General features: G+C 58.1%; 1 protein-coding gene across 1 annotated transcript; it reads left to right on the top strand.

Moving 5' to 3' along the window:
* Nucleotides 1–133: 133 nt before the first annotated feature.
* On the top strand, nt 134–820 carry myb15 (transcription factor Myb15; the record flags this gene model as incomplete). The annotated part of the gene is made up of 3 exons (XM_002959156.1): nt 134–243; nt 431–559; nt 763–820. Coding segments are annotated over 3 exons (297 nt in total), but the record flags the coding sequence as incomplete, so codon positions are not given.
* Nucleotides 821–14,476: the final 13,656 nt, after the last annotated feature.

The raw sequence follows: 14,476 nt of genomic DNA, 5'->3' as shown, positions 1-14,476 counted from the left end.
ACCCGTCCCTAATGCCCCACTCCCTTGAATGTCTCTAAGGCCCGCACTTCTTCCCCCGTCGCTATTGGTACAACCACTAGTAACTGAAGATGTCCTGATTTTGGAAATGCTGCTGGATACGCACTCTGCTGTGATGCAGGAGGACGAGCAGCTTCGCTCCCTGGTTGAAACTCATGGCGCCAACAAGTGGACGGAGATTGCCGCCGGGTTGCCAGGGCGCACCGGGAAAAGCTGCCGTCTTCGGTAAGTGGGGGTGAAGGTTGCGGGCGCTGTGGAAAGGTACACGGGACATGGACGGGGCCTCGGGCCGTGTGTGCAGAAAACGGAGCTAGACACGGGCCAGGGTCAACTCGATTTGTCACGGTATAAAAACGGGTGATGCCCTCAGCATTTTTGTTTCCCCCCGCTTCCCCCCCTTCAACTCATGCAGATGGGTAAACCAGTTGCGTGGCGATTTGCTGACGAGCGCCTTCACACCGGCGGAGGATCAAAAGATTGTGGAGATGCAGGCGACGTACGGCAACAAGTGGAGTGCAATTGCTCGGGAATTGCCTGGCAGGTGGGCTGCGCAGATTAGGATTTGGTGATCGCTGTGTGGCATTTGGGTCCTCCTTGGGCAGAAAGAAAACAGTTCTAAGACATGCGTGAATGGGGCCTTTTGTGCTTATAAGAGCGCGTGGCTGCGTTTCTCCTCGTCGTTGCGAACCAACGGTACTCCATAACTCCTTGTGGTACTTCCCTTGTAACCTGCCATGTCCATAGAACGGATAACATGGTCAAGAACCGTTGGAACTCGTACCTGAAGCGCCGAGTGGAGATGGGCCGGGCTATCGCGCTGTCGCTGGGTCTGGGTCTGGTGCCGGCACCTGGGGCCGAGGCCACCAGCGCCGAAGCCGCGTCTCAACATCCGCAACTCCAGCAACCACAGCAGCAGCAGCAAATGACTGTGCTGCCTTCGCCGCGGCGTCGCCGTAGCGGGGACGGTTGGGCGACTGCAACGAGCGAAGGCCGAGAGCGGCAGCGGCGGAGCATGGAGCACAGCGGTGGCGCCGTGACCGGTAGCGGTGCGACGACATCGAGCGTTGGTGGCGGTGGGGGTGGTCGCAGCGGCGGTCCTGGCCGCCGCAGCAGCAGCCGCGGGCGCGGGGCCGGTAGCCGCGGCGCCGCTTGCTCTGCCTCGGCAAGCAGTCAGCAGCAGCAGGTGCCTCCTGCGACGAGTGCCGCCATGCCGGCGTCGTGCGGCCCGGGGGCCCCGCCAGCAGCACTTCTTCCAGGTCATGTCACCAGTGGCCTTCAGACGGCCTCGTCCGCGCCAGCTGGTACGATTCCAGCTGCCCCGCCCAGTTTTGTCCTGCCACTGCCGGCCGGCCATACTGGCGCTACCGCCGCCACTCATCATGTGCCTGTCTGGCACCATGCTGGTGCCACTGGGACTGTATCGGTCTTTCTGGACCAGCAGCACCACCCGTTGCAATCCACTGGAGGAGCGCCGACCCTGGCAACTAGTTCCTTCACATCTGCCGGCGGAACAGTCCCTGCTGCTGCATCCCACATTGCGCCACCACTGCTGCCGTCAGGCATGATGCCTAGTCCGGCTTTTCCTGCATCTCATAACGTGGCCGCCTCGTCCTCCAGCTCGTCTTCCGCACCGCCGACGGCAGCCCTGAGCACCTTCGGCCTCGGTGGTGTTGCAGCATCGGGGCTTACGGTCCAGGCGGCCGCATCCGGGGTGCCCGGTATCACTGTTGGTGTCCTGGGGGGAAGTACCGCCGGCGCCTGTGGTGGAGGCTTTATGACCACCGGTGCAGGGCTGCCGATGATCCCCCATGTGGGCGGCGGTGCGTGCTTCATGCAGGGTCAGGCCCTCCACCCGCAAGCCCACCCGCTTCAGCAGCAGCCGGCCATGCAGGGTATCCAGTGGTTGCAGCCACCGCAGCAGCAACAGATGCAGCTGCCTCTTCAGCAACAACAGCCGCAGCCTCAAGTCCTACATGGCGCTGTCCCCGGCTACACGGTGCTCCCGAGCCTTCACCCCCAACAGCAACCGCAACAGCAACAAGGCCAGCAGCTCATGGTGCCGCCGCCGCAGCAGCAACAGCATCTCGTGGCTGCTGCCGCACCCATGGTGGCTGCAGCTGCTGGGTCACCTGACCGCGACTCAACCAACGCGCAGCGCGTGGCACTGCTGCAGCAGTATTTCATGAAGCACCTGCCGGCTGAGCAGGCGGCCATTGCCGCGGCGGCAGCGCTCAACCTGTTTCACCAGACCGCGGCCGTTGAGGCGCAGCGTGCTGCCGCAGCTTCGGCAGCTTCACAGCAGTCGCAGCCGCCTCTGCCCCAACAGCCACAAGTCCAGCAGCAATCGGTCCCAGCGACGATGCGAACCTCCAATAGTGATGGATTGCCCCAGATTCCAGAGCTGCCTTGGACGGCCTCTGCTCCAAGTGGTAGTCGACAGTTGTCAGCTGCTGCTACTACTGCTACTGACGCTGGATATCCGAGCATGGCATCGGCGGCATCAGCTGCCGCTGCATGCAGCTTCTTCCTTGGTGGCCCAATGTACGGCACACTGTCCATGCCTTCAGTCATCCCCATCTCCAATCCAAATGCTGCAGAGGCCTTTCCCGCCGTCGCTGCTGCGAACAACACTGCCTGTGGCGCCTCGCCGCCCAAGCGCATCCGGATGCGGCGCGATGACACCGGCGTCTCTACCGTGGCGGCCTCCTTCCCTGATCCACGCGCGCCTCCCTTTGATCTGCAGCAGTCGCATCAGCGAACGGGGACTACCGTGGCGGCGCAGCATCGGCCGCAAGATTTGCCGCAACCGCAGCGCAGTGATGAGCCGATGCGTGGATCAGACGGTCCCGGGGCCCGCCGCAGCTTGGATGGGGCCCCTTCCGCCTCCCAGTCCAGCTCTGAGTCCAGTGGCCGTTTGCCACGGCAGGTCTTGGCCGCGCCATTACAGCATCAGGAGGCGGGGATGGCGCACACCGTGCCCGCGGTGGAGGCTGTTGCCGCACCCGCAGGTCCGGTCCCCTCGACGTCGTCTGGCGGCTTGGGTCACCATGCGCGAATGCGAGACGGTCTTCAGCTTACGGAGCTGCTGATGGCATCACCCATTTGCGACCCGCTGCCGCCGCCGCAGCAGCCGCAGGACATGTTCATCCTTGGCGGCAGCTCACCGGAGGGCAGTCCGCCGAAGTGTGGAGGGGGAGCGCTCTCCAAGCGTATCGTGGCCAGCGCGCCAGCGCTGGCGGCCGGGGCCGCGGCAGCGGTCGTTGCTGCGCCCAGCTCTGGCGAGCATTCGGTGGAGGCGCTGATGGCGATGGACCTGGGTTTTGCGGCGGCTGCGGTTGGCTCTGGCAGCAGAAATGCTACCGCCTCGGAACAGCGGCTGCAGTTCCCGGTCGGTGATGAGACCCAGCCGGCGGTGCAGGCCGCCTCGCACGATGAACTTACCCCGTCTCGCGCGCAGCAGGGGACCGGGGGAGACGCATTTGGGATATCACCGGTCGGTACCGGTACTGCAAGCGGGGGCGATGGCATGCTGTGGGAGGCGGCGGTGCAGAGGGGCTGTCTGCTGCACGGTGCCGCCGCTGCGAGCTGCGGCAGACGAGAAGACATGAAGCCCGTTGCCTCGGGTGCTGCGGCCTTCCCGGCAGCACACGACATCCACTGCCCCACCACGGGTCTTGCCACCGCTGCCAAGGGCACCACGGTACGCCCCTCCCAACCGGGCCACCACTATCATCACCATCACCCAACGCAGGGCCACCATCACCAGCGCGCGCATCTCATGACGCAACACCAGCAGCAATCAGGCCGGCCGTACGACGGGCACGACGATTCCAGTACGCCGCACCGCAATCGCGACGCTGAAGATTTTCTCAGTCATGCGTTATGTGGCTTCTTAGTGGACAACCCCATGGGCATTCCGACACCCGTCGACATGTCGCCGCTGACGGGCAGCATGAGCGACCTGGCGGCAGCGGCGGGCGACGATAACGACGGTGAGGCGCACGGTGTGGTCGACAGCCTACCCTCCGACTGGCATCTAGACGGCATCATGGACAAAGCCCACCTTCCCTGGAGTACCGTGGATCTTGCAGCACACCCAGGCAGCAGCCCGCCAGATCTGAGTTTGAGCGGCGGAAACACCGTTGCGGCTGCTGGCGGGCTACAGGCAAAGGGCAGCAGTGGCGGCAATGGCGGTGGCATTGGCAGCTTTGTTGCATAAGAGCTTCTTGACTGGCCCTACCGGTGATGCAATGATCATGTTGGCCGCCTGATTGTGGAAGGGACCGGCAGCGAAGGCGGGTATACCATTTTGGCAACTTGGGATGGATCTCTTGACTGGATTTGGATCTTGGACTTCATTTTGAATCAGGTTTAGATTTTGAATTGGAAATGACGATATGGAGATATTGGCTCGGTTCGGAGAAGATGGGGTGTGGCTCGGCAAGTCTGCATGTGCTCGTCCGCAGGGCTCTCGCGCTCGCTGCTGGTTTTGTGGCTTTTTAAGGTCTTCACACGGTCAAGCCTCTTTTGCAATTAAGTAAGGCTTAAAGACGGAGGGGTGCGTCGTGATGATTCCTAGTAATGCGGTGATGAGGTGAGGGACGAGGGGGGATGAGAGGGGCACAACGTGGTGACCCAGCGGGGGGTGATGTGCAGGGTAGAGGCAGGGGAGGGAAAGGGGGGATGTGGCGCTGTTAAGGCCAACAAATCTGGGCCCAGTGGGAATGCGTCCGGTCTCATCACCCGCGGGTCGAAGTCTGTCGGGAAGGTTCTATAAGGGTTTGCGGAGGACCGCCTGGTGGTCCTGTGGTGGAAACATCGGCAGCATCGGCCGGTTTTGCGGCAGATTTCGGCCTCGTGATTACTGCGGCGGGTCTTTGTGCGCCCCGGCTTGAAGGGGGAGTGGTTTGGAGAAATGGTGGCTGTCAGGGATGATGGGTTCCCAACCCCACACACACGCCTTTGGAGGGAGGAAGGAGAATCCTTTCATGCTGCGGTAATCGTGATGTTGTGATGGAATGATGATGACTAGGCTTCTTTGCCGACAAGATTGTCGATGTCGATTTCTGGGCATTCGTAGAACGTTACTACTACATCTGCAACGCTGCCCGTTTTGCAGTTTTCTTGTTTCTATTTTGTATGTTGTATGTTCATTTGAGATTGCAAAAGAATCGATAAAGCTCTTTGGTTTTTTGCTATGTTTGGTTTTTGTTTCAGCGGCCATATCAACCATATCATAAATGATGTCTGTCTGCCGTATGGCTTTGTCTGGTGTGCCTCGGGAGCTGGAGCGGCCCAAGCGGCCCAAGGGCCAGACGTCCGCCCAAAGGGGTGCGTAGGTATCTGCCGCACGCGTTTTGGCTGGCTTGCGGAAAGTGGGTTGCCTCCTCCTGTGTATGGCGCATATCCAGGTTGAGGCTGGTGTGGCCTTGGTCTTCTGCCACGTGCACGTCAGGTGCCATTCAAGGTGTGGTAGGGGTTGTGTCTGCGGGGCGGGCGAACTGCTACTTCTAGCGCGACAGCCTGTTATAACCGCTCACATCCGCCAACTGTGAGCGTGGCGGGACGGAACTAGGAGAGATTTAAGTCGGCCGGGCAACTGGCAGGGAAACTGCGGTCGCGTCGTACATGGTACATGGTATGTTGTCTTTTATGTCCACGTAGTCCGTTCCACTCCCATGACCGCATTGCTGTTTGTAAAGAGGATTGTGTGATGTAGAGCTGCTTTACTGTGTGATATAGACTTGCTTTTAGGAATAGGATTTTTGTATTCTTGAGCCCTTGGTATGTAGGTTGATAGGTATTCGTGTAGATGAAGTGACGGCAGCGGCCACAGCAGCAGCAGTTATGGCAGCGGCGACATGATTAAGGGCCAGGCCGCTGGGCTCGGGACTCTTGACGCTTATTGATTTTCACTACCGGCAATATGCTTCTGTTCATTTCTTGCCGAGAGCCTCTCGTTTTCGGCAATCTCACTCCCACACATATGGCGGCTTACCTAACTTGTACGTATCGCTATATGTTGTGGCTTCTTGAGGCTTTGCTTTGCGTGCCGATGGCGTGAGTTAATGTGCGCCCGGCGGTTTGTATGCTGCGCGGGCACCAAGGTCTTTGCCGCACATCTGCCGGCCGCTCCCCGGAAGGTTTTTCAGTGCGGGGTGCGTGTTGCGCTTTCTTGTTCACTGTGCCATTTTGCTCCTCGTTCAACCAGTGGAACACCAACCCAACATTTCGGCCGGTGGTGGCGTTGGTGGTGCAGCGGCCTCTCACGGTAGCCCCCTGCCACTGGCGGCACAATGGAGCAGGGCCAGACCTTGGTGGACCTTGGTGTGAGAGTCTCTACCGCTGCGGTGGCTGGAGTCCCTCGGCCTGCTATGCTGAGGGGGTCGATGCAGAGACCTCCTCGTCCTGTTCACTGGGTCTTGTATTCGTATGCCATTTGGGCGGTTGAACAACTAGTCCTGCTAGGAGTTGAGCGGAGACCCCACACGTGCTGTGAGCGATCCCCGTTACACGAGAACCCGGTTGTGGCGGTCGTAGCGGGTGGGTGGTTTCGGCGCCATCGTATTGGGCGTATTCTTGCAGAGAGAGCCTGGAGAGGAGAGCTCAAAGCCGAGCCGCCGCAGCAGCAGCCAAGCGGTGAGTCTGTGTATGTGCGTGTGTGTATGCGCGTACGTCACACCCCCACGGGTAAAGCAACCTCTAAATGACTAGGTAGGCTGCGGCTGTGGCGCTGCGGTGTAGCAGCAGGTGGCGAGTGCTGCAGGGGCACATCGCTTTTCGCGCGGATTACTGAGTGTGCGTGTGTAAGGGTGTTTGCAGAGCGGTCTATCCGGAGCAGGAGTGGGATGGCACTTGGGCAACAGAGCAGCAAGCTCTGCCATGGATCCCAGCCATAAGCCCTGGACCACCATGTGCACTCCTCCTCTTGACCCTTAATCTTCTTCCTCGTCCTACACCTGAGCGTGCGGTGCCGCACTTCTGAGCTTTTCTTTGTCTATCCTTGATGATGGGGCAAACACAGCCAAAGCATGGAAGGAACCTATATAATACGACGTCCATCAAATTTGCATGGACCGGTGCGTTCTGTACGTCATGGTGGGCCCAATCCCATCTCCGTCGCGCACCTGTTGGCCTGGTCTGTCTGTCTGTAGGTTTGTCACAGTAGTCAGTCGGTGTGTGCATGTATGTGCTGCCGCGTGTATTGATTTGTATGTATGGAGCGACATACAAAGTAAGGAGGTCAATGTGATGCACAGTTGGTTTTACCGCATTCTTCCCACCCACTGTTTGTTACATCGGTCTTGTCGCGAGATTCTGTTGTTTTGTAAACCCCACCCAGAGCATGCATATGTGGCACAACAAAAATGTAACGGTGCAGTGTGCACGTGCGCAAGACGGGCATCGTGGAACGTTTTGCTGTTCTGTGTTGATGGAGCGATAACCCGCTCTCGCACTCTGCACAATATCTTCACATTGACTAGATGATGCATTCTTACCCTTTGAAATGGTGCAGTGCCTTCAAAGTGTTTTTGCTAATTGGGAGGTACCATCCATTTGCTGTGTTTAAGTGGGCCGTCGGTGTTGTGAGTCCAGTAAGGGGCGGTAGGATAATGGCTGTGTAGGTGTACGGAGTGTACTTAGCAACTGCGATGGCTACGGTGGTGATGAAGGTACCGCGGGCGGGCGGGGACCTTATTGCTCCTCTCTGGGCGGTAGTGGGGTAGCGCCCTTTCCCTAGCCTAGACCCTACCCCCCATGCGTTTGTCCCACCGATGTGTATATTGCTCTTGGTACGGGGTACGGGCTTGAAGTTGGGGCTATATCACCTACCTTGCCTATCTAACTGTGGTGTACATCTGTTATGCCTGTCTGCTATACCCGCCTGGGGAGGGAGCTCAAACCAGCTGCAGCGTCAGGAGGTCCACTTCGCAGCACTTTGGTAAACTGCCGTACTAAGAACTGCCGTACTCCAGGTACGGAAAGTGAGCTTGTCAGCGGCAGCTGGCTGTAGCGAGGGCCTAGGAGGTGCTCTTTGTGCCGGTCACTGCGAGTGCAGTCGCGGTGTGTGCTTAAACACAACGGTGCGATGAGCGCTTGTTGTTCGGTCGTGTGTGGAAGTGTGTGTGCGTTCGTACACCGTATCACGTACATTGGGGAAAAGAAAGGAGTCTGGCCAGCCTTTAGTGGCCTTGACCGCGTACAATCTCACTTCTCATGATCGCGACGTAACACATGATGAGTATGCGTTCCCTTTGATTGTGTTGGAGAACCGCTCGTCGTCGGGTCTCGGTGTACGTCGCATGTGATGACACCGGCGTGGACTGACTCTGCTACGGATAGGGGGGAAATGTGAAGAGAATGTGAAGGTTACAATCAAACCCGCAAAGCAGCAAACACTGACAGGTATCGCTGAGCCGCATGTATACATACATACATGCGTCACATGTAGACAAAACGTCATCCATGTAATGGTTGCGATCTGGTCCGTAATGCCAGCAGCCGCAGGAAAGCAACCCCATCGGTTGGAAATGCATTGGTGGAGTGGTGCCTGCGTTGCTTGGTTGGGGCGGACGTGTAGCCGGCGGGGTTGCTCCGTTGTGGTGCGGCCACGTGACACACAAAGTATCAGGGCCATGCGGCGAGACTGCATAAGTCTGTACGTATGTCTCGAGCCCCACACATTCGTAATCACTGGGCTGCAGCAGGTACCGGTCTCGCGGAGGCCTTTAAGAACCTGCTGGAGTCCGGGCTGCATGTACGGCGGCTGGGCTGTTACGTAACGCTGAAACTCGTGCACCTTGTACGAGACACCAAACGATTCTCACCACCAAATGATGATGCGGCGACGGCGGCCACACAATTCAATTTCTTCAGCGCCGATCGGAAAGTAACCACCTACCTACCAATCCATTAAATGCAGTAGTGACCACTTATCACAATCACAGACACAGACACGGCCGCCGGTATCAATCGGACACTTGGGGTTTGGTCGCGGGACTGCCTGGTCCCGGACCCTTAGGGACCCCATCGACCCTTTCGCGCTATGCTACTGCTACAGCCGATGGATAGCGACAGTGCAAAACGGACCCTCTCAGTAATGGCATCATCGTCCATGTCATCCGGGAGCGGCGGGAAACGGACTCGCTAGGACCACGTAATCCGGATATCAACGCCGCCACGAGGACCCACCCGCTCGAGGACCCTCACGCCGCCATACGACTCCACCGCAATTCCATTTCGAGCACTGTCCAAAACTTTTCAACTGCTGCTGCGGCTGCCGCCCGCATCATCATCGGGTGCTGCCGCCGTCTGCTGCCATCATGCTGTTTCTTTGCTTACGCTGGCTAGCCCCTACTCCCTCTGCTGCTACAGCTGCTGCTACAGCTGCGTGCGGCTACCCGCCGCTGCGGCTCCCGCTACTGCGTGCACAGTTGCGGCTAGCCGCCGCTAGCCGCGCAAGTTGCGCTCGATCACGAAGCCGACAGACGAAGCGAAGATGTTCAACCAGGCAGGGACTGCCGAGATCAAGTAGCTGGCCGTTGAGGCTCCGGACTGGCCGTCCACCCACAGGACAGCCTGCGTGATGGCCGCGGGTATATCAGCCGCAAAGCAGAAAATCAGGCGGAGTACCCCGCCAGCACTCAGCATGGCTTCCAGTTCGTCCAAGTCCCAGCTGCATCTGGCATTCAGGATGAGCAAGGCCAGGCCGGTTTGAAATACGAACAGCCCAACACCGCTGACAACTATACCAGGCAATGATGCTCCGAGGCATACGTAGAAGATGTAAAACGCGTCCTCGCTGCAAAACGTGTGCTCGCTCGTGTCAATCCCTCCTGTTGCTGCAGCTCCCAAAACCACGACAGTGAGCAGCACAGCCGCCACAAATGCAGCGACGTAACCTCCCCATCGCCGATTGATGACGTGCCAAGTGATAGACACGAAGGATAACACAATAACGGTGTTTTTGCCAGCAAGAAACCAGGCTAGCCGCGCCGTTGCATCCAAGTTGCCGTGCTTGGCGACCGTAGCCGCGAAGTACCAATTCGCCACTTCTGCAAACATGCATACATACGTATTATGCTCAGGTTAGGCACTACTGGTGAGGCACGGCCATTAATATGGAGTGGGCATCGCTATTAATGGTTACCCGTATTTTGTTCTCGCAGGTGTATAAGCCTGCAGCCTACCTGTCCGTCCGATTGCCAGTGGTGGTTTCTTACTAAACAGTGATCAGCTTATGAAGTGGTAACTCATCCTCAAGTGTGGCACCCGCTCAGGTCGGGCCCCCGGGAGTCCTGAGATGAGGTCATTCGCGTACCAACCCGGGGGGTTCAGTCTGCGACCTATCTGGGAAACTGAATCCTTTTCCATCAAAAATGGCTTTTCTGGAGGTTCACGTATAATGCACATTATACAGATATACTAGTGTTGTGTGACTCTAGTTGCGAAGACACCAACTAACGGGTAAAGAGGAGAGCTGCATGATGGTGACTAACCAAGTATTGCTTCGTATGCGCGTCAACTAAGCCATGGATGCTTACGATATTCCTGTGAGCCGCGTATCGAGTTGGTGGCAGGTGGCCGCCATGGACGCATGATGCGGTGTATTTCATAAAAAAAAGGGTCACGACGGTGTTCAGCGATGTGCCGTACATACAGCAGAAGGTTTTAGGACTGGTGAGATCCGAAATCCAGCAGCTGCGCTCTCTGCGGCGGGCTCTTCGTCAGTAAATGCACTCCGTACTAATTTCACCGAATGTACGTCAGCAGCACTGGCAATACACCTATAGATAGGGCAGCCACCACGGGTGTGCCACCAGGGGGTGCGCACCACGTACGGGATTACGGCGGGCACCCTGCCGACGTGCTCCAAATGTGTTAGCCCGCCGTACATGCTTCAAACACGTCCTACTGATGATGCTTATTACATGCCACAGCACGATGACTACAGCAGCAACAACATTAGTTTGGGACCGGGTCCGGCCTGAAAGGCGGAGGATGCATACCTGGGTATGGCTTATCCCCCCAGCTATTGAAGGTTGGGAGCCCTTTGCAACCGCCCCCCGCCCGCCCGCCCGCCCGCCCCTGGAACTCATACCTAGCACTACTTGATGACTAACTCACCGCGATAAACCAGTAGAACCGCATTAAAGGCGATGGGAATGCAGCTGAACAGCCTGGTGCACCACCCGCTGTCGGCGTCACCCGCTGGGCCGTCCCCAAACAGGTAATCTACGGCGGGAACACCGGCGAGCGTAACGCCCAAGGCCCCACTGACAACCCAGGCCATGGCCTGGAAACGTTCGCTCCTGCCCTGCCTGCCGCATTGAAGGTCCTTACTGCTCATCTGGGCATAAGCGTTGTATTCGGCTTCTGCGGTCTTTCGCTCGTTATCATCTCCGAAGCAGAACTCCGTGGTGATGTAGCAGTGGTGGTAGTCCAGTGGCTCCGGTGGGCTAATGTTCCGGCCGCTGACTGTACCCCTAGCGCTGCAGCTCCGCGTCCGCTCCCGTACGACAACGCAACCAGTCTGGAGCATCGAGCACGCCATGACTGCTGTCTCTGTATCGGCGGCGCCAGGGAGCAAATTGTGCCGGGTCAGTAGCGCCTTCCCCAGCCAGCGGATGACGTGGAGGGAGAACCTAGGGTGCTGAGTGTTCAGCTCTGCCAGGTCAAGTTGGACGCTGCTGTTGCGCAAAACCACGAAGGGCGGCTCGTCCTTCATTGAAATGTTGGCGTCTGTCGGCATCCGGGATATGACACCACACAGGCCGGGGTTCGCGGAGAGGTTCGTACTGCACCGCGCCAGGGTGAAGGCCCCACCGGGCGGGAGTCGGCCAGAGAAGCCGAGACCAGAGGACTCGTCGTAGGCATTAAAGGTATCGCGGGAGCCGCAACAGCCGCCGCCCAGCACCACCGGGCTACTTGCATCACATGCACCTGCGGCAGGAGGTGCGGCACAGCGGCGAGGGCCCATGAACCTGAGGTGTGTGCACACAGAAGGTGACCTGTAGCAGGAGCGAGGTAGTATGTGGTTTGTGGTGGGTTAATAACTGGTAATTTGTGACAAGTAATTTGCTGATTGTAGTTGGTGGTTGGTAATTGGTTGGTGGTTCTGTGCGGCAATACAAGTCTTACGTATATACACCCGAATGATTCATCTGCTTCTCGAGCGGGCATTCCTAATTCATAGGAGTGTTGGAGCAGGCAGTGTGGGCGGCGTCCTGTGGTAGTCGTACAGGTGGGCCCTTGGCAGTCCGGCGGGCCCGCCTGGGGTTGGACCTCTTTCGGCTCCTGGTCTCTGTGCTGTGTATGGGTGCGTGCGGGCAGCACCTACGGGGAGGTGCCCCCGTCGGATTCACTGTGTGTACCGGCGCACGATCATCAGTGGCCGCATGTGCGTGTCAGCATGTGGAGGTCGCACGCCCGGGGGGCCCGGGGGCCCCCACACACGTACACATTTGGTGGCCCAGCTAGGATTGTCGAAATCGTACGGCAGCGTCACGAACCTCACGAACCCCACGGCCAGCTAGGCTGTGAGGGATAGACTGTGGAAAGACTTCGAGATGTCATTCACCATCAGGTCGTCATCCATGTTCGGCATGTTCGCCAGCACGCTTCTGTAAACCAATAGCCTCAAGTAGTCCTGTTGGTTGGAAACTCCAGGAAACTCCAGGCACGGCCAGCAATCGGGGGCCGGCAGCTAAAGGTCACGAAACGGGAGTCAGCCCACTGAGGGGGGGCTCCACCTAATTACGTGCTAACTGCTTCGAGGTCCACTTGGCTGACGAGATCAATTACCAGACAGACAGACCGACAGACAGGCCGACAGACAGGCCGACAGACAGGCAGGCCGACAGACAGGCCGACAGACAGACAGACCGACAGACAGGCCGACAGACAGACAGACAGACAGACAGACAGGCCGACAGACAGACAGGCCGACAGACAGACAGGCCGACAGACAGGCCGACAGACAGACCGACAGACAGACAGGCAGACAGACAGACAGACAGACAGACAGACAGGCCGACAGACAGACAGGCCGACAGACAGACAGGACGACAGACAGGCAGGCCGACAGACAGGCCGACAGGCCGACAGACAGACAGGCCGACAGACAGACAGGCCGACAGACAGACAGGCCGACAGACAGACAGGCCGACAGACAGACCGACAGACAGACAGGCCGACAGACAGACAGGCCGACAGACAGACAGGCCGACAGACAGTCGGACAGACAGACAGGCCGACAGACAGACAGGCGGACAGACAGACAGGCCGACAGACAGACAGGCCGACAGACAAACAGGCCGACAGACAGACAGACCGACAGACAGACAGGCCGACAGACAGGCGGACAGACAGACAGGCCGACAGACAGACAGGCCGACAGACAAACAGGCCGACAGACAGACAGGCCGACAGACAGACAGGCCGACAGACAGGCAGGCCGACAGACAGACAGGCAGACAGACAGACAGGCAGACAGACAGACAGGGGCTGGAGTCACTGCAAAGGGCTGAGTGTCCTCAGATGACGTTGTGAGTTCGAGTTGCTTGACAATCATCGGTTGGGGGATCCGGCTGGCCTCATCGAGCATGAGCTAGCTTTTCAGCCGGGACACGTCCAGGGGCCCCGTTGAGGGGGGACTCTGCTTCCCTACTTCAGATATCAGAGGCGATATCCATAAGATCTCACCAGTGTGCTGCTGTTGTTGCATTCCTCCGGCAGATGTGGCCCAGTCTGCAAGCCAGCAAGGCCAGGGTCGGAGGCTTCGGATGCATAAGTCCATTAATTGCATCAGCGCAGCATGACGGCTGCTGCTAACGAAACATTTCCTATCCAACGGAGCAATCTATGTACAAATGTATTGCCACCAAGACGCTGAGCGGCTTGCGGTCGACGCAGTTCCGCCATCAGCCCGTTCTCACCTTGATCAACCTGTAGACTGGCGTTACTGCCCAGCAAAGCGAGAGGCTTCGCCTGCAGACAAGCAAGCAAGCAAGCACCGTCGTAGTAAACATTTAAATAAAAAGATGTGTGTATTAGTATGAATGCAGGATTTACAGCTGGCTGGACGAGACGTGAAACGGGCAGGAAACCGGTCGAGGATACATCCATACATCCGATAAGCAAGGCAGCAATGAGCATTCGACCTGGTGACGCCGGAAACAGTTTATTCACGACCGAAATGTTGTGAATTGCGTAACTGGGAACCTGCGCACTCGCTAAGCGAGAAGATAGTTATAGTTCCCTGCTGTATAGTCGCACTGGTCGCTTAACCTACTTGCAAAGCGGCCGTCGGCACGAAAAAAAATGGAATACTTTCTGAATGCCATATCGTTATCGAAAGGAGCAGCAGAGCGGTATCAAGCCGCCGGGGGGTGAGCAACCCTCGCTGTCGTGACGAAAACTTCATCGGTGCCCCGATCCACCCTTATCCACAGGGTTA

This window comes from Volvox carteri (genome assembly GCF_000143455.1).
Source record: "Volvox carteri f. nagariensis unplaced genomic scaffold VOLCAscaffold_129, whole genome shotgun sequence".
Taxonomy (NCBI): Eukaryota; Viridiplantae; Chlorophyta; class Chlorophyceae; order Chlamydomonadales; family Volvocaceae; genus Volvox; species Volvox carteri.
The sequence above is the reverse complement of the archived record's forward strand: the minus strand, read 5'-3'. Positions and strand labels throughout refer to the sequence as shown.